Raw genomic sequence first — 19,927 nt, 5'->3', positions numbered from 1 at the left:
AAAAGTACTTCCATCATGATTTCTAATGTTTTTGTATATAAAAAGGGAAAAAAAAACTAGAAGCTTACATTTCTTGCAAAAAAAAAAAACAGGGAAGCATCTTTTCCTCTCTTATTCTCAATATTGCCAAACCAAATGACAACAAATCTTTTCAGATTCATTATCATTTGATGGTCATCGAGCAGAGAACAAAACAAGCATAGTGCCAGACACTACTTCTCAATGTAGAAAAGTTTTAGCTCATTCCAATCAAGTCATTCACTGTGACAGTTAACAATGATGTTCTCAGGCCATGTCTGAGAAAGAAGCCTAATTGTTTCATAAGAGGGGGGTAAAAAAATCATATTAAACATAGGAAAAAAGTCAGAAGTAAAATTCTCCATTTTATACCTCCAGCAAAGCCACTAACAGAATACACAGAGTGAGATGGTAAACTCTTCAGACTCCTACAAGATAAGCTATAGTTACAAGATGTATTAAGTGTTTGTGACTCTAAACAAGTACATGGTTGAATCATAACCAGAGAGCATGTACAACAGTTATTGAACAAGAGAGAAGCAAACCATGATATGCAGATACCTGTAGATCTATCTCATCAGTTGCAACTTTAACTACCATTACATTCTCAAGATCCCAGATGCATGTATTGCGTATACTAATTGCATGGTCGGAGACGGGCTCATACGAAATTTTGCACCGGGGAGGATTGCCTCAGCTCGTAAGCTGCTTGAAAACAGTCTGCAGCCTGATGAAGCGATCCTTCCGCTTTTGAGATGAATCCCAGATTCAACCATGCTTCATGGTTTGTGGGTTCTAAACGCAAGGCGTTCATTAGTAAGCTTCTTGCAATTGCCAGTGACTTGCCTCCACGCGTCCTTAAGATTGCTGCCATCAATACCATGCTCGGAACATAATCTGGCTCGATTGAAAGCGAAACTAAAAGGGCTATTAAAGCTTCTTGCTGCTTTGATTGAGCTTCCAACAGTTTTCCTGGTAACATGGATGTAACAAAAACGTCAAATTCTACAGCAGTATGGTAAGAAAATAAATGTTGCATACTTCTAGAATGCCCAGCATCTGAAAAATTGTTTCTCTAGCTATGCACCATCACCAGATAATTACTGGAACTATCGGATTCAATTAGAAAAGCTTAACTAGAATTTTCCAAATTACATGTGGAGATTTTCATAAAATGGAAGCTGCTGAAATTCTTCTGAACAATTTTCATATTCTTTTTATCCACAGAAAAAACAATGTATTATGCAGCAGGGCTTCATTTTCTCTTATAAGATCCTGGTGCAAAGTTGCAACAGTTTGTGGGGAAATCTCTCAGGTATGGACACAATTAACTGACTCAAAACATTGAAGAATCTAAACAGAATCACTAAATGTATATCCAACAACACAAAAAGAAAAAAGGATCAGTGATTGCATTTCTCTGCCACAAAATTGAAATCAGTTACGCACAAGATATTGTGACCAATAGAATATAAAACCAAAGCAGTCAAAAGATAGGATAATTTTCTGAACATCATTATGCTATCAAACTATATATATGTGTGTGTGTGTGTACCTTTAGAATGCCAACACTTTGGGGAGAAAAGCTCGAAAGTTTTAGCTTTGTCCAAGCAAACATAAGAATCATTCCAAGATCCAAGTTTTGTATAAAGAGATGCCAAATCCAACCATGCTTCCATCTCTAGATCTTTTACTGCTTTGACCTGTCAAAATGAGGTTCAGGAAGAAACAAAGTAACAACAAACACTATGAAAGCTAAAACAATATCCTATCTGAAGTTCCAGTTCTGAGCTATGCATACCTCAGAACTCAAGCTCCATTTCTGAAGTTCTTTCCATGCTTCAACCATGGCAAGCAAATTTTTGTAGGTCTCTATAGCATTCTTTGGTTGTTCCTGAGCAACTTGGAGTAGCGCTTTTAAGCGTAAGAATTCCAACTGATCCATTGTTCCACTCTCATACATTGCAAGATCAACTATTGCTTCAGCTTCCCTTAAGTTCTGTTCTGCCGATACTATGAGGGCTAAAAGCTTCCAACCCCTCACTGAGCTTCCAGCCACCATATCAAGATACTTTGTTGCATTCTCTAAAGCTATATGAAGGTTCCGCTGCATAGTGCTTTCCCTGGCAAGGCTATATACCACCTCAGAATCATTTTTCTCAATGTTTGCAGCATGTTGAAGTGTCTTCAAAGATTCGTTCTGTAATTTTAGTCTTTGTGAATCAGAGACAGACAATCTAGCACAATTTCCATAACAAACACCAAGCAAGTGGTTGGTGACACCAAGAAAATGTTTTTGATTTTGGAAAATCTCATTTGCCTTCATTGCATATTTTGCCCCTTCCCATGCATGCAATGGACATTTACAGCACAACTTAGCTCCTAATATGACTGATGGAAGATGAGGTTTGTGCTTCTTTTCTGAGTAGCTCAATGCCTTCCTCAATACATTTAATGCATCATCATCCAGACCAGCAGCATGGTAACAAAGCGCCAGTACATACCATCTCTCAACTCTGTCATAGATACCTGGCAAAATCTGTTCTACATGACCGGCCAAAACTTCGAATTGTCCAGTTAATGAAAAGCCATAAATGAGATGATTCATGATCTCAGGGTCCCAACTTATTTCTTGAAAGGTCACCTTTCTCATGAGTATCAGCAACAAAAGAATTGCTTCCTCTATGTTAGACGTAGGGACAGCGTAGCCCCATAGTTGTTGAAGTTGCGGAGGCAGGCTTAATTCAGCACCACCATAGAGCAGAGCAACTGCCAGGTCTTTCTGTAAGCTAGCCCACCTACTAAGACCTAAATCCCATGGCTTCATAAGAGCTCGGCGATATGCAGCAACAGCTTCCTCAAGAAATCCTGCTTGCATCCAGAGCTTGGGAAACAATTCTAGAGCTTTGTGAAACATTTCTTTCAACTTGCTATCATCTCCAATTCCTTCAGGTATGCCATGCGGCCAAGCAGATTCAACAATGTCGATAATAGTTTTACATTCAAATGCAGCATCTGCCACAAAAGTTCATAGGCGAGACAAGACAATAGGCATCATTATGATAGTCAAATATGAAGAGAAAAAAAAATTGAAATGCAATATTCCAAATTTGGTAGAATGGGATTCAATTTCTATTATAAACAAAACAAGGCTTAGAATAGTTCTTCAGCACCATTGAATGGTTTGATTGTGTAAGATCGTATTTAAGATCCCAAGGGCCAATATATTTTGTGTAACTCACCTGGGAAGCATCATTTGCTTTTTCAATTTCAGGGGAAAAAGTACAGAATAAGATTAAACGAATAAGGAAAATGAATATATGTCAAGTTTCATGGTATGTGCCTCATAGCAAGACTTTAGAAGCACAAAAAATATATTGATGGATGGAAGAGTTGGCGCTCCAATTCTGAGTTAAAAGATTAATACTTGTGAAGAGGGAAAAAGAAAAAAATAGTACAACTGACTCTCATCAAACTGCAAATCATGTAAAAGTCTATCTTTAATAACCAAACCCCAGGTCTGACATCTATCCAAGTTTGAAGTAGCATACTCCAGAATATAAAATGCTGCATATCAGCATAAACTGGAAAGGACACAAGCATGAGATAAAGATAAACTCAAACCAGAGGAAGCATGTCTGGCAAGCTCTCAGTTAAGAAAACCAGATCACTAGTGGAGTAAAATTTTCAATAATTCCGTAGGAAAATTTGATAAAACATGTCTATGATGCCTTCTTTACTATGTAAAATTCAACAAACCAAAATCTATAATCATTATGTTTTGGCTACAGGGATTGTGATGGAGTCAAGGTCTATTAATGGCATGTGAAGAAACATTCTAGTCATTGTCCAAATATTTAGCACTCTTATAGGACAAGTTGGACATCTTGGGTTCATCTGGAATCCACTATGCCTTCCAAATAGTGAGTATGATAGGGATTAATTGGCATTCCATTTCATATTACAATTTATGCTTGTTAAAAGTTTTAATAGCTTTTAAAGGTTCATTTTGCCAGCATACCAATTTGCTACAAGAGGCATACATAATCAAAATTATATTGGTAATGTACAGATCCTTCATGTGGTCCATCATTATCCTATAATCATGTCATCAGCAGAACTATGCACAAAAGTCTAAACCACTTCATATCCAGGAGCAACTACAATCGGATGCTCAGGTAATTTTTGTCAGCATTAGGTTATTATGACATTTGATCAAACATCAAGCTGACTACTTCAACATTCAGAGAAACTAAAGTGTTCAGACAATTAAGGATTTCAATGTAATGGATATGCAAATAATAATACTTAGGTAACATTGTGGGTCACCTTTAAATCGACCGATCTCTTCCAAAGATTTGGACTTGAGCAGCATTGCTTCGATAAGCAGAGTAACCGAGTGGATAGACATGACATTCCCTTGCAAGCATTCTCCTCTTCGACGAGCCTGCCGAGCTCGAGTCCAAGCGGCAATGGCCTTAATGATCTTTGGCCGCAGGCCCACGATGTCGATCCCTTGAAACACTTGCAATGCCGCATCGAAGTTTCCCCTCTGATACTCCAATCGCCCGAGCAGCGCCCGCGCTTCCTGCCGCAAAACGCCATCCTCGATCAGTTACGAGAATCGCAAATCAAACGGTGGCCACAGTTCGTGGAATCCAAAGGGGAAGGAGGACCTCGTAGTTCAAAGAGAGGGTCTCCCTGAGGGTGGACTCGACCACGTCGTCGACCTGGGTATCGTCAAGCTTGGAGTCTCCGTCGCCGCCGGCCCCGGAAGAGAGGCCGCCGACCCTCGAGGAGAGGCCGCCGGTGGAGAAATCCCTCGTCGCGAGCGACTCCGGCGGCGACGGCGGCCGCTCCTCCTCGAACCGGTACTGCTCGCCGGAGCAGGCGCAGAGCATGGCTTCACGGGCTCGCAATCAAATCCCACAATGCGGGTCGAATCGAACGCTTCCTGGCGTCCAGCAGCTCAAAACTAGGACGAATCGAGTGGAATCAAACCCCGAGGCAATCCATCATCAACAACAACAGGAAGAAGCGAACAGTAGAGGCGACGCATTTGCAGAAAGAGAAGAGAAGAAGCCGAGACTTACTCGGGCTGTCCTCCAAGAAGATCCCGTCTGCTTCTTCACCATCATGATGATAGCATATCATAGCAGAGCGTAGAAAAGGAGGTGCCTTTTTACTTGGTAATGTGTTAGGCTTTTTAGTCTCCTCCTTACATCCCCTTTTTCTTGGCCCTCTTTTCTGGGCAAAATTACATTTGGATCCCTCCCAAGTGAGTAAAACCTTCCTATTTTTAATATAAATAATAAAGATAAAATTTGAAATGACATATAGATGGATACCTTCAATCAGTTTTTTAATTTATTTCTTTAAAAGTTAATTTTTTATTTATTCTTATATAATACATATAAGATATTAATTTAAATAATATTAAAAATTTTACAAAGATTAAGAAAGTCTAATAAAAAATTATCATAAATTATCAAAGTTAGTTGGTACCCTTGAAATATATTATTAAATGAAATTTTGAACCTTTAACTATTATTTGATTGGCATTCTAGTTTGAATATTTTAATTTATATTTATTGTTATAAAATCATCAAATGATAATTTGATGATTTTGACTAAAATAATAATGAATTCAATTGTATGAATATTTCTTTAAAAATTATTACTTGATTGTGATAATACTTTGAATACTAAGAATATTTTCTAATATAAATTTTATATTTTTAATTCAAACTGAATACCATCAATTATTTATAGCAAGGGTAAATGTCATCAAAGATATACGAAGAATTTTAGTATTTGAGGGGCATATATGTTATATTAAAATTATAGGGTAAATACATCATTTCAAATTCTCAATAATTATATAGATAATCATTTTCTTTTATTCTTTCTTCCTCACAGCATGAAGATTTTAGACTTACATGCAAGTGGGACTGCAACCATGTGCTATTTTATTGCAGCTTTTGAGCTTTTGGGGTGTGGGGTGAGCCTCTGGTCATTGGATTCCTCTTTTGAAGAGGAAAGAGCAATGTCAGTACTATTGCAGACTTGTAGGCTGAGACCTGAAAAGAGAGAGAGAGAGAGAGAGAGAGAGAGAGAGAGAGAGAGAGGATTTGGGATTCAAAAAGGGAGGAATCGATTGGGGGTTGCTCTTTTGTCGGGAAGAAGAGGAGAGGAGGAGAAGGGTGGGGTGAGTGTGATGAGACATGAAGCTTTTCCCATGCCCATGGCCGAACTGTCCCTGTAATCATCTCCTCTCAAGATTAGGGTCATAACAAAAATGCTTACATGTTAATATAATGATAAATCTCATTATAGGGCTCATTTGTTTGGGTTGATTGAATCATCCTAACAAGTCTGATTGTATATAAGAATAATGTTGTTATAAGATCCCATTAATTTTGTCTAATTAAATTATGTAGAAAGGTTAATCTCTAAGCACATCAGCATCTGAATTTTTTTTGGATTTAATTCTCTGAATTGGCTTAAATCAATTTGATTGTATTTAGACTTGCAGATGCAAAATCCAGTCCAACCTCAAGCTTTTTTTTTGGGATTAATTTGACCTGATCCAAACTGTATCAATGAGGCTCATGGCACCCAAACGAAGAAGAGATAAAGCTCCAAGAGAGAGTGGAGTTCTTTGCCCTGTAGCTCATGAGTATGATGCAAGTGGCACTAAGAAGAGAAGCCTTTCATAAACCTGTTAGTAAATAGCATGAAACCAATTGATCAGCATTACTTCTATCTCTGAAACCTTTTTAGTGTGGAAGAAGAAGAAGGTCTTTTCTTTTGCTTTTCTATCTGTTCTTGAGAAAGCTTTCAGCTCTGAAACCTTCAAGGGAAAAAAAGCATGAGGTGAATCTATTTCCATAGAACAGCAACAGCTAAAGATTAGAGATATCTGTGAATTAAGGATCCCATAACAGCAATCTAGGATATGCAGATGCAGCTGACTTTCCATTGTTTGGGCCCCTTAAATCAATGCATAAAGTTGAATTCTCCGACCAGAAAAGACTTCATGCCAAGCTAGTCATCAACCACCATATGGCTGATGCCAGTATCTCACTTGGATGCCAGCACAAAGCCAACCCTTTATATATTTGTAAGTCTCCATGGCTATGATGCCATGAATGGCTTTACAAGATGAGCTTGACATCTGTTCTCATCCATTTCGCTTCCCTGCGACTTTTTTTGATGCTTTTTCCCTTGCTCCTCAATCAATGGCTTTTGGTCATGCCATGATTCTGGTTGGTGGATGTAGCAGCATTTGCTGGAACCATACAGGACAACCCTTCTCTCATCATTCTGTATGTGAATTAGCATTTGAATCAAAGAAAACAGAGACAAGAAGAAGAAAAGTAGGGGAAGCTTCTTTTAGCCAATGAACTACGGTAGTTATACTGCACCATGGTCGAGGGAGAAGAAGAAAACCCAGAGGGTGCATTAACACCGATCTCGTACGATCAACAATTGCAAGTCGAAGAGAAGTCAAACTGAGGACTCCATTCTTGACATCAGTCACAATTAGTGCGATGTGACTTGGATGTGATGTGGTTTGATAATGCAAGTCGTCGTCCTCTGATGCCTCATTAATTGATGGCAGCAAACATCTCGTGAGTTGGTGTGGTGTCGGATTCCTCTGACCGCATCTCTTCGTGCGTAGCTTTCTGGAGCTCGAGGTGTAGCTTTCGTTGCTCGCAGTGCAGCTTATTTCAGGAAATCAAAAAGGTCGCCTTCTTCTACGTTTGAACTGCTGAATGAATGTATAGTATTCTCAAAAGGCAATTTCACTTGTTTCTGATTATAGTCGTTTCTTGAAGATTAGACTTAAAGCTATCCGACAAGAACCATACAACAAACAGTATATCTGCATTGAATGACTTTGGTGCTTAGGAAATCCTCATCTGTAGCTTTCAGTATTCACACAGTGGCATTCTTTTTCCAAGACAAATGCTATCTTATACAACAAACAGCTTGGCAGCATTGAATCGCTTTCCTGCTTGTGAAAACTAATGATGGTGATCGAGCAGTATTTGGTTGTCGCTGCACTGTTCTTGATCGAAGAACAGATTCTTTGAGCTCATCAGCAGTGGCATGTGCAATGTGGTCAAGGAGGTCTCAGTAAACTAAGCAAGGAATCTACTGGTGCTGTTTGACTTACTGTAGAGATGACAAGTGCCACAACTGGCTAGACTTTGTTTAATAAGATGAGAAAACCAAAGCGTGTGACAACATATGGGAGAGGAAATAAATAAACCATTCCAGAAGGCTTCAAGTTTTGCCCATCATCATAGGCAGGGGAATAAAATAATTCTATAGAGGAATAAAGAAATATAATCTTGAATGTTCTTGATTTTGGGGTTATATGATGAAAAATCTCACATCTATTGATAATTTACTATCATTATGATCATTATTATTATTATACTTTTTATCTTTGGAATCATACTGCATGCAATATTAAATCTAACTATCAAAACATTACTTGAATTTAGTTGTAGTCAGTATCATTGCTTGGTGTTGGTTGTTGTTGTTGTTGATTAATATGGAAAGTGAAAGACAGAAACTGGCAATCTGACTTTGGATGGTCATGAAGAAATTATCACCAGTGAAGCTTGTAAGCTGATACATGAACAATGATCAAATTTCAGCCATGATCTAAGTTTGAATCAGAAGTCAAGGACTAAACCTGGTTACTTATGATGTCAAGGTTAAGGAACAGATGAACTATCTATTTGTTTGTGTGCTTGACCATAATTTAGAAGGTTTATTCCAGTGATACTTGGTAATCCAAACTCAAGAAACTATTGTAGGTTTTAATCTTCATTAATCACCCATCAGGTAAGTGTGTAAAAAACCTGTATGCAACATAGTAGAGGAAGCTTCAGCTCCCATGTAGTTGTTCTTTGAGTTAATCTACTGTAGTTAGCAAGTTTGTGTGAAAGACATTGCTTTGTCTAGGGTTTAAACCAAAGCTTGTGACATTTACAGTTGAAGCTAGATTCTAAATGTCATTGAGCATCATTTAGCATTTGTGAGGACACTGATGTGATTAAAGAGCAAGACATCCATCTCTAGCATTGTATGCAGCACATCCTGCAGCCACAATGTTTCCACCTGAATCTCTCATCTCATGAGAAAATTTATACCTGCAAGATCAGAAACAGGATGAAAGAATCCATCATAATATAATATTACATCCATCGTACTTACCATATATTCCTACAAACCCCTTTGATTCTCTCTAATTCCTTCATATTGCCGTATAGTGTATCGAATCATTCTCATAATCACTAGTGAAAGCTAAAAGCCTTGCACCAAATAGAGAAGAAACTATTGTAGGTTGGTATGGGGGTGGGTCAGCAAAAGTAACAACTCCACCATCAATGATTGATCCTCTTCCGGCGTAAAACCCTAAATATATTCAGGAAGGTTTTTGTAAACATTATCCAAGAATACAAATAAATGACATGATCAGAGAAAACACTACTATTGAAATCGCTCATCACATATCATGTTAACAGAGATTGTTGGCACCACCAAATGTCCATCAGGTACAATGTGTGTTCTGCACAAGACTCAAAAGGTTAACCCATACACAGAAATAATTCAACATACTGGTTACAAGAAACAGTACAAGCCCAGTTGCATATGTGATAAATCAGCATGACAATAACAGGCAACAGTAGAGGCCATAAACTCAGCCAGCCAAAAGCAGAAATCATCACCAAAAACCACAAGAACAACCTACATATCCCAAGAAAATAATGCAGAAGCCAGAGCTGTGGAGGGCTAAATGCTCAATTTTTTGATTTTGAGTGCTTCACAAGCCAATCGATGACAGAGTCTATGTTGGTTGAGTTCTTGCATGAGATCATGTAACAACAAACCTCTCTGTCTGTAATGGATTTCAGGCCCCTGCAATGCAGTTCATAGTTAAGAGTCCGAGCAGCACTTACATTATGGGAACTGCTTCCGACTGTTTACATGTAATAGAGATATCTTAAAAAAGAAATTTTGTGGTTACTTACATTTCATCTGTCAAACCCTGCTTTGTCAGAGCTTCTGGCTTATCAATTTTATTTCCAAGGACCAACAATGGGATCCCACTCAGTGATGGCTTGCTTAGAAGATCATGAAGTTCACTTTTTGAGATGGGCAAATTATCACGGTCTGCTGCATCAACAACATACCTGCAAAGAGAAAATGAAGTCATAAAATATAGGATCTTCCTATCATGCAACTAAGCCATTGGAAAGTGATCATATCATGACATAAAGGATGTTTCTTGCTAATCCAATTATGTGATAAGCTATTTCATTGTCATTTTTCTCAGAAATAGATATAATTTAAGGCATGGTTTTGTGTGGTTCTACTAAAACAATCAGAAATAATCTAACATAAACAACTGAACAGATCAGAATATAAGTAAATTCAAGTATATGCTTTTATTGTACCGGCAGTAGTGCATGACATCAGAAATCTATTCTTGTGCTGGAGGCATTATATCATGACCTTGCTACTACTTGGATGCATTAAACAGCGAACAATATTGATCATCAAATGAAACTTTCAAAATGTAGAAGCACACAAAGAAGGTAACACTACAATGAAAAAACCAGGAATTGTACCCATAACTGGTTTAGTTTTGCTGTTTGATTGACCATGAAGAGTAACTGCATTGAGCTGGATGACCTGGCTGAATGTCAACTGAACCACAAGAACCAACCGGACTTGATCAAACTGGGCCAATTTTGAGGTGTCCAATATAAGGACCAAAGGCTCTTGTTTCCAATTATAATGATCACTAAACCAGGAGCATTTCGATCTTTACATGTTATACCTTGTAAACATATTTATAATCTCCTGTGATTTGCTTAAGAGAGTCACAGTTCCCATAATCCTAATAACCTATCATTTTCACTTCTCCACCACTGTGTCATGTCACCATTATCCTGGCGGTAGCATCTGCTAAAGAATCTCACCCTACTAAAGATGGTTGTCACCTCATCTTGGCCCTTGAGATCAGAGCCCTGTCACCAACTGACTGCACTGCAGTGGAGAATGTGAAAGGGAATAGGTGAAGAGGATCTGAGGAAGCACTAGCAAGGATGGATGACAAGTACTTGCGGCTGGGGTTGATCTGGTTAGTGGTGCAGCCGGACATGACAGAGGTTGGAGGGAATCCATTCAAGAATTATAATGTCCCAGAATGGATCATCACCTGAGAGCGGTACCTGTTCTATGAGAGTGAATCATGATGATGGTCCCAATCAAAGTCTATGATGAGCTGTCAATTTCAAAAGGGGATGATGGCAGCATATCTGTCACTATTGCATTTCTGGTGTATCATACATATTGAGCTTAGAGAAGCTGATCCACAAGAATGACACTGAGGTTTCTTTGCTATTAGTTTCATTCTTTGATATGAGGACTCTATCATTAGTAAGAATGTGAATGCTCCAATTGGTGTAGTCATTTAAGTTAAAAACCACAAGCATACAGGCTGAATTTGGTGAAGACTATAACAGGAGAAGTATTTTATATAATGATGATTACATAATTAAAATATTGCAAAGCTTAAATTAAAATGTTATTGTATTTTTTTTTTACTTTTTATCCTGATTCAGTAATACTTGATAGTTGATAGAGACATTCAATACGCCAAGTTATAACTTGATAGTTGCTATCCTATGCATTGTCAGAACCATGAATCTTAATGTTATATTTTCATGATTACCTATATTATTTTATATTTTCTTGTGTTTTCTAGCATTTTATGACATAATAAATGATTTTGTATATATTATTTTCTGAAAAAAATCAATAAACCTTCATCTGACAAATCAGCCCATCAGACTAACCAAAAGTAGTGATTGAAACTTGTCCAAGACAAATGACCAACCCAGCTAAGAAAACTATGTTCACAAGAATCACGGTCAGATAATATTCTATCTTTTATACTCGAGGCACAAACGTTTCAAATCAAGTATTCAGTAACCCAGCATAAAAAATAAGCATCATGTGTCATTATTTCCTCTGTTTTTAATTTGTAAAAAAATCAAAGATTCATGGTAAAGCTTTATCAAAGATGATTTGCAATAATGACTTTAATAAGAGACAATGAACTTCATCAGTTAGAAAGCCAAGCAACATACTAGACAAAAAGCAAACAGAACCAGCAGCAGCACAAAAGCATGATAATGACAGAACACTCACAAAAACTCCAAGAATACAGTTAGGGAATCAGGGTTAAAGTTGGATTACAAGCAAAAAAGAGGATCAGGTAATCAAATACAAATGGATTAAGATAGCAAGAAATTTTGAGAGGTACTTTCACAGCACTTCAGAATTATAACTAGCAGCAGCACTGATATTATTGAGATAAATGAACAAAAGGAAACTATAAGCAAAATAAAACAAATGATTGAGGGAATATGGACAAATCATGTTGATAGAGGAGGAAAAAGAGAGAAGCAGCCAACAATTTCTTTAAACTAAAAAAAAAGTATTCAATCATATTTTTTTACGGAATATGAGACCTCTACACTTGTGGGTTATGGTCTATGCCTAATTTGCGCAATTGAGATGAATAATGCTCTCGATAACAGAGTTTCTAATATCCTTTTTAGACTCTGATAAGTTAAGCATAGTATTTCAGGGTTGTTCCCTAACTATAAAAATTTAAAATGCAATAAATACAATAGATCTTTTTATCACCTAATAATCTTTCACAACTTATTAAGCAAACTCTTTTGTTGCTTTGGTATGTTAGGTCAACAGATGATCATAAGAATCTTCCAGGGAGCATTCACCACACTGAATCCTAATAAAGGGCCACCTCAGTTAGAGCATCATTCAGTCCTTAATTCACTTTAAGACTCTTAGTGATTAATAGACTCTTGCAGCAAATAGGTAGCAGAAATAGGACTCTAAGGCATCGTAACCACTCAATATAGGTTTCTACAAAAATATTAATTTTCCTACAAAATAATGACAAGATAGAAAAAGCTACAGAAGCAAAAAAAGAAAGATAATCCCAGGACTCATTGAACAGATGAACTTAAAAATAGTGAATTTTTATTTACTCAGATCAAACCTATTATATTCCATGTTGCATTAGGTATAAGATTACAGTAACAATGTGATATATCCCTGCAGATTAGCATAGTAAGAGAGATAACAGCCTCAAAGACATTATTCTAGATTAATAACATGAAGTTGATGAAGAAAAAGCATTAGCCTAGGCACATAATAAAGGATGATAAATATACATAGGCCCTTCTGATTATATGACATTACTTTTGGGGTAGGTATCCTGTGACAAGTACGATACTTTAATGGCTTATTGACATATTACTTTTCATATTACCAAAAAGTTAAAAACAACAAAGTTATTTTTGGGTAGATATGGTTGACAAGAAGCACAAAGACAATCCATGGTTGAAAAGTGGTCAAAAAGAAAAACACCATCTTTTAGGGTTGAAAAGTGGCACAATTACATGATAGTATTACCACCACTAGGGTTCCCTAAACTTTTCATTGTACGCTTACACTTTGGCATGATATATGGCATGGGTAGGCATCCAAAATATGGAACAAGTCTAAAAGGAAATATTATAGTCAATCTGAGCTAATAAAACCAATCTAAGGACAAGGTTGTCTTGGTTTCCAAGAAAAAAGCAGCAGCACCACTTCTCCAGCTTTGCCAAAACCAGTGACTAGATTGGGCATGTTAAAGCAGAGATGAAACCAATCACAGATGTCTTAGAGGAAGGTGGAACTTGCTATTTTATTCCACTAAAGATATCAGAAAAGTCAGACAGTTGCCAAACACCCACATTCATTTCTCATACTAGGATCCTAGTGATATAGCATCACTAGTGAGAGGGCTTGCACAATATAGTAGAATCCTAGAGACAAATTATGGAAATCAGAAGAGCATACCAAAGGCAAATAAAACATGGATAATACATGAGTATAAAAACCAGTGTCATGAACCTTTTTATGAATCGTATCATCATAAAGAGGTTCAACTGAAAACCTTATATAAATGTTTGAAGCAATAAGAGATTTAAGCTTTAATACTGTCATTTGTACCTTATAATTCTGCCATCTTAAAGTGGTCAATCTATGTATGACAAATTCCATGGAAACTTTACTGAAGAAAATAATCTGATGCAGTTGTTCTCAGTCAAATCTAACATATTTCTGAATTTTCCTTGCTCTATCATCTTGTTAGAATTTTTTTTTGAAAAAAAATAATTTTCATTTATTCCATTAAACAGCATACAAGACACTTTTGCATGATCTTGGACATAAGACCTACCAATCATGCAACAGTGCACTAACTACTAGGATGTCTCTGTTAAAGACAGTGTTTAATTACACATGATCTCGGAACAAAATAAATAATAATTACAAATTAGAAACATTCTAGCATTCCATATTAAGGAAAAGAGGAGAAAATATAATTATTAACTTAACCTTGTGACGTACATGTATGTTCTATGCCAAATCCTTTGCAAACTGTAACTCCTAACCAAAAGAACATGAAAGGATGGTTTAAGTAGTCACAATCTTTCCAGATCAATGTCCATGAATGTTTCGGTGTATCACATTAAAAAATGGTTATTTGTTCAAAAGCTCATACTGAAATTTTGAAAACCCGACAAATAACTTGAACGCTAGACTTTTGTTGTTAATATTTTGATCTCTGATCATAAACAATCAACAATAGGTTTTGGAACAGCAAAATTACAAGTTTGTATATGAAATGATAGATAGCTGATGAAATATGATTTGGATAAAATGAGCAAAATAAGCATCCAGGAAAGGAGAAAAGGGCATACACAATAGCAGAGACTGCACGGCAATATCTCTCCCACATACTGCGAAACCTAGGCTGGCCTCCAAGATCCCACAATTTTATGGTAACATTTCCCTTGGTCACCTTCCTCATATTGAATCCCACCTACAATTCCAGCAAACACATCAATATCGGCACTAAGAAAATTCTGATGTATGGATGCAAATTTTAATTTTAATTGAAGAAATAACTCACAGTAGGAATCATGTCCTCGCTATATCCACCAGTCTGCAGAAGAAAACGAACATAATCAGGTCTACAAATAAATTAATATATCACAAGTAATATGCTGGCGTCCTGAAAACACGATTGTCTAAAGAACACATACTGCAATGACGTTCACAAGGGAAGTTTTCCCAGCATTCTGAAGTCCGATCAAGGAGAGCTCCATTTCTTGTTTGAAGAAAAGGCTGCATTTGCAAGACAATTTCAAAAGCACCATATTAGATGAATTCCCGCATGTCATCCTTATGAACATACAAACAAATCGTTGTACCCAATATACTGCCTTCAATTGGACAAGGCGAAAGACGAAAGCAAATCAACCACCACAAAACCTTGATAAACCGAACTTTTCCAATTTTCTCTCTATATTAATTACATTCCATCGACTCTAACTCGTCAATGGCAGCTCGACAACTGCAGTTCACCAATTCAACAACTGAGCCCATGGCCACACTTCACACATCCCTAAAAAGGAACCCCTAGATTTTTACCATCTTATAACCCATTTAAACAAAATCCAGAATCACGGCAACGAAATACGAAGCAAAAAGGGAGAACGGAACCGAACAATGCGTTCACATCAAACCGGAATCCAACTAAATCGACCACGATAAAGATAAAAGAGAAGAGGAGTCAACGGATCTCACCTTCGGAGCCAATTGAGGAAAGCTTCCCACAATCCCATGGCCGACGATGGATTAAGGAGAAGAGGAGGAAGGGATCAGAGGGGTGGCTCGCTCCAAGGATCGAAGAGGGCGATTGAGGGGAGTCGGCCCACCCTTTTCTTCTTCCTCTTTATGAAGGAGTCGCGCTGTCCTCTTCTGTTTTGACCATTACTGCCCAATAAAAGAAGGGAATAGAAGAGCTTGTTTTGGTCTTTTTCTTGGGTGTGGCTTTTCATTGAACCCGATAAATTAGATTGTTCTAACGGAAGGTAAGATTTCAGGGTGGTTGGTATGGGCGGCACCTCCGGGGTGGATGGTGGTGGGAATAAACTTTGACCGCTTATTTCTTGACACGTGCTTAGCGCTTATGCATGCTATTGATCCCCGACTTCTCATCTACCCGCCGCAACAACCGGCCAAGGCGACTGGTTTCCGTGAGAAGGGCCCCGCGGGACCCGCCCGCAGACTGAAGTCCGATGAACGTGTAGATGCCCTACGAGGCCGCAAGGTTGACTCACTTGCGGGGCCCAGACGTAAGGGAACGTCAGTCGCTTATGATTCCGATAACATCTCAGATACCCACGAAACGCCCAGCCTGGCGACTGGTGGTAGCAAGGGTCCCACAAGAAACCGGCCATCGGTCGAAGGTAGCATCATATGTTGCGACTCCCGAGTTATCGTGCCGCCCATACCTACGTGGCACTCTTTGGGCAAGTGAGCATCGGGGCCCAGAGGTGGGGTCTGTGAGATCCCAACACGTTCATGGTACTCTGGAACCCACATGTCTGGTCGTCCAGGAGGAGACACGTCATATGTCGCCCCCCGTATTTGCACCAACCACAGGACAGGTTGTCAGAAGGGTGAATAAGTAGGGGAACTGATGGTATACCATCTGGGGACGACGATGACCGTCCATCCAAGATCTATGCCAATCTTGAAGAAGGACAAAAGTGGACGGCCCTCCGAATTCGGATCCTATGCTGTAGTGTGCATCCATCTCAACGAGGATCACGAACAAACACCTGAGGGGAATACCAGAGAACCGGAAGGGATGGAAGAAAGAGACCGGCATTCTTCGTATGATCTAAATCGAAGGGGACCAAAGGAGCCACTTGCAGCGATTGATGGCTTCTTAGATGGATCTCTAAGGTGCATGCCTTTCTTCCCCAACTCAAAGACTGCGGTAGGTCCGACAAGGGAAGGGAACGACAGCATGCGTTTCTATTTTCAGTAGATTGTGGTTACCGAAAGATGGAAACCCGATTCAAGCCCATGATGCGCTTGTATATGACGAGGAAGAAGGGACATTACTGATAAGGAGGGAACCCCCAACTTTTCTTCCACACAGGAAACGAGTTGCATGGGTTAGTTGAACTTTTTGTTTATACTATAGTTCGTAATTTGCTTACCTTAGAACAGTTATGGACCACAATTGACATGCATGCTTTGTTAGATTTGCTGCCTGTCTTAAAATCCATTGGTAATTTTTTTTTGAATTGATGTTGAGACGGAAGTTTACCGAATGCAGCGTCGTAGGAATGTTGATTCTTGATTGTTAGAGAAGATTGGAAGAATATTTTATTTAGTGCTTGACACTTCTATTTGTTTCTTTAACACTGCAGTTTGTCTTTGTATTTGATGTTAGATTCATATTTATATCTTTCACATTCGAATACATCAACATGTTGATGGAATCACTTTATTCATAATGAAAGTAAATTAAAGATAGATTTTGTCAAGACATATTAGTTGTTTGATCAATTGAGGCTATTTATCTGCTTAATTCTGTATGTTTCTGTTGTATTTTCCTTTTGGTCTTTTGGAGGTTGAAGGCTTGAACCTTGATGATTTCTAGAAATGTCTCATGTTTACGTAAAGCCTCAGAAGAATTCATCTTGTCATGCAAATAGTCAAAGTTGTATTTTTCTGAGCACATGCTGATCCTATCAAGACCTTCCCAGATAGCTTCTGTATTACAAACATCTTGTGGAGGATATCGATCAATGACACCTGTTGTTTATTCCTGGAGGGGCAGCTCCTTTGCATTATTGTCATTCCGCCCAAATTATAGACATGTTTGTTACAGATAGAGCATCAAAATCATGTTAAGTCTAGTCATCTGATCAATGCCCTCAATTAATGTCTCCGAAGTCCTTTGAAGTGTGTATTGATACTACTTTGTTCAATACCATGGTTACCATCAAGTACTACAAGTCCTCAGGGATGAAAGGGCATGCATCTATAACGAAGCCACAAAATTCTGTTTTGTGAACAAAATGAGACTCAAGTTCAAAAATATTATAATCATCTCTGATCACATAGATGACTATTATCTGTTCCTTAAACTATTTGTTGTTTCCTAGATTGGTTGCTTCATTCTGCAACACACACAGTAATCTATGCTACTAATATAAAATAAGCAAACACATGAAAGATAATTTGTCATTTAATCAACAGGCCTATTTCATGGGCAAGAATTTAGCAGTTGGCATACAGAGATGCCGACATAAGCGTATGGAGATGACTGAAATCCAAACCCTGGAGGCCTAAGGTGAGGCTCCATTATCGGATACTTTAATGGAAGCCCTATCTGAGTCCACTTGAAACATCATAAACAGTTAGCAAAAATGTTCAGCTTGCTTTAATGTTTGTTCTCAACTAGTATGGAAAAGTTCAACTTAATTGATTTATATACTCTTCTCCAGGTGATGTTTAATAGAGTCGGTTGCTATTTTTTAAAAGGCTTGTAGGAATAGGTGAGTGAAGGGATTGTGCTCCCAGTAGATGAAATTAAATCACCCATGATCTTCACTAGTCTGACATCCTTGAACATATCCTGAAGTGATCTACGATGGCAAGTCTGATTACTTGTCATGTTGATGCTCATAGACGTTGCTGACTAGCTTTAACCACCAAAGCCCGGTTGGAGTTTCGCTCAGTGACTCCCCCACAAGACCTTTCACAAACTTCTATAACATGGCTGCATGGTTGAGAGTGGGGATTTGACCATCTTCAAGGGCGACAATGATGAAAGGGCATCATACATCACATACTCTTCCGAGGACAATGATAAGCTCCATGTTTGGTCCCTTAACAGCCGACTATCTTAATGTTTCAACAGTTTTGAGGATTTTTGTAGGATGACATCGAGAGGCTCATAGCAGATGCCTTACATGATCACCTCTAATTGTTCTGTGTGGCTTCCAAACAAAGCTTTGGTACATGCAACTGAGACAATCTTGGGTACTTGGGAGATGATGGGGATCTTTGCATTGGAATGAACAGGATGCTTAGGCTTCCCAGGTTCCTTCACTTATATCGCATATTGCTGGAATCCTTCCGAGATCAAATACGTAGAAGTACGTAGTGCTGATTCCAACAGTAGGACTGGGTGTTGAACCCCTCAAGAACGACATTGGTCGAGTCAGAATAGTTATTTGACTAAGTTGCCGCTCATGTGTACTGTGCATATGCAGATATTATATAAGCAGCTTTCAATGGTTGTTCATGATGAGGGAGTATGTGATCTGCAGTTTGCTGATAGTATCATCTGCACTGTCCCAATCGTTTGATTATTTCCGTCTGTAAAAGTTTTGGGAGCACATGGAAGGATGAAATATCACCTGACTTTGTGGCCAAAACCTACTAGATTTGTCAAACAAAAGATACTGGTTGAGTTGTTTATCCCTCATTGGCTTCTTGTTGTAGTCCACAACCTTCAGATATTTGGAAAGCAATCACAAGAGGTGTCAATCTTTCAAAAAAGTGAAGCTGGTGCTGATTCAAGACTCAAGCTTGCTCCTGGCTTCTCAATCTAAAGAATTTTGCAATGTTGGATCATGAGGAGAACTGAGTGGTATAACTAACTGCCGATAGAATGTCAAGCAAAGCTCAATTTTCTGTGTACTCCTAGAGATACTGCAAATGTGAAAATGTTTATTTCTCCCAGAGTAAAATGTATTCCAGTTTCACATGACAACATCACCCCATCCAACAGTGGTATTTGTACTTTGGTGTATGGTGCAGTAACATAAAATTGCTCATCAAATCTTTTCTCACATGACTAGTGAGAAAATTCTGTGTCACTGTGTCTCGAAAAGAAAATTGCAGCTGACCAAACATGAAGAGA

General features: G+C 38.2%; 2 protein-coding genes across 2 annotated transcripts; both read right to left on the bottom strand.

Annotated features, from left to right (window-relative positions):
• Window positions 1-366: 366 nt before the first annotated feature.
• On the bottom strand, window positions 367-5,203 carry LOC103995802 (protein NPGR1). The gene is made up of 6 exons (XM_065122900.1): window positions 5,112-5,203; window positions 4,695-4,993; window positions 4,348-4,606; window positions 1,820-3,033; window positions 1,574-1,721; window positions 367-990 (listed from the first exon to the last, which is right to left on the bottom strand). Exons 2-6 carry the CDS (start codon window positions 4,917-4,919, stop codon window positions 680-682), a joined length of 2,157 nt encoding a protein of 718 aa, XP_064978972.1. The 5' UTR covers window positions 4,920-4,993; window positions 5,112-5,203; the 3' UTR covers window positions 367-679.
• A 4,326-nt stretch (window positions 5,204-9,529) lies between these two features.
• Window positions 9,530-15,966, bottom strand: LOC103995804 (ADP-ribosylation factor-like protein 8a). The gene is made up of 6 exons (XM_009416501.3): window positions 15,781-15,966; window positions 15,237-15,318; window positions 15,104-15,136; window positions 14,892-15,013; window positions 10,071-10,232; window positions 9,530-9,957 (listed from the first exon to the last, which is right to left on the bottom strand). Exons 1-6 carry the CDS (start codon window positions 15,816-15,818, stop codon window positions 9,840-9,842), a joined length of 555 nt encoding a protein of 184 aa, XP_009414776.1. The 5' UTR covers window positions 15,819-15,966; the 3' UTR covers window positions 9,530-9,839.
• Window positions 15,967-19,927: the final 3,961 nt, after the last annotated feature.

The sequence above is a fragment of the Musa acuminata genome, chromosome BXJ2-8 (assembly GCF_036884655.1).
Source record: "Musa acuminata AAA Group cultivar baxijiao chromosome BXJ2-8, Cavendish_Baxijiao_AAA, whole genome shotgun sequence".
In the NCBI taxonomy this organism is placed as follows: Eukaryota; Viridiplantae; Streptophyta; class Magnoliopsida; order Zingiberales; family Musaceae; genus Musa; species Musa acuminata.
Note: the sequence above shows the minus strand (reverse complement) of the source record. Positions and strands in the feature narration are given on the sequence as shown.

Bases quoted from the DNA above. Each gene is read 5' to 3' on its own strand.
- LOC103995802 (XM_065122900.1), bottom strand. From the start codon at position 4,919: ATGCTCTGCGCCTGCTCCGGCGAGCAGTACCGGTTCGAGGAGGAGCGG. The intron at 4,607-4,694 runs GTCCTCCTTCCC...GTTTTGCGGCAG, and splicing joins CCCTCTCTTTGAACTACGAG to GAAGCGCGGGCGCTGCTCGG. The intron at 3,034-4,347 runs GTGACCCACAAT...CTTTTGTGGCAG, and splicing joins AGAGATCGGTCGATTTAAAG to ATGCTGCATTTGAATGTAAA.
- LOC103995804 (XM_009416501.3), bottom strand. From the start codon at position 15,818: ATGGGATTGTGGGAAGCTTTCCTCAATTGGCTCCGAAG. The intron at 15,319-15,780 runs GTGAGATCCGTT...TTGCAAATGCAG, and splicing joins TTCCTCAATTGGCTCCGAAG to CCTTTTCTTCAAACAAGAAA. The intron at 15,014-15,103 runs GTGAGTTATTTC...CTGGAATTGTAG, and splicing joins GCGAGGACATGATTCCTACT to GTGGGATTCAATATGAGGAA.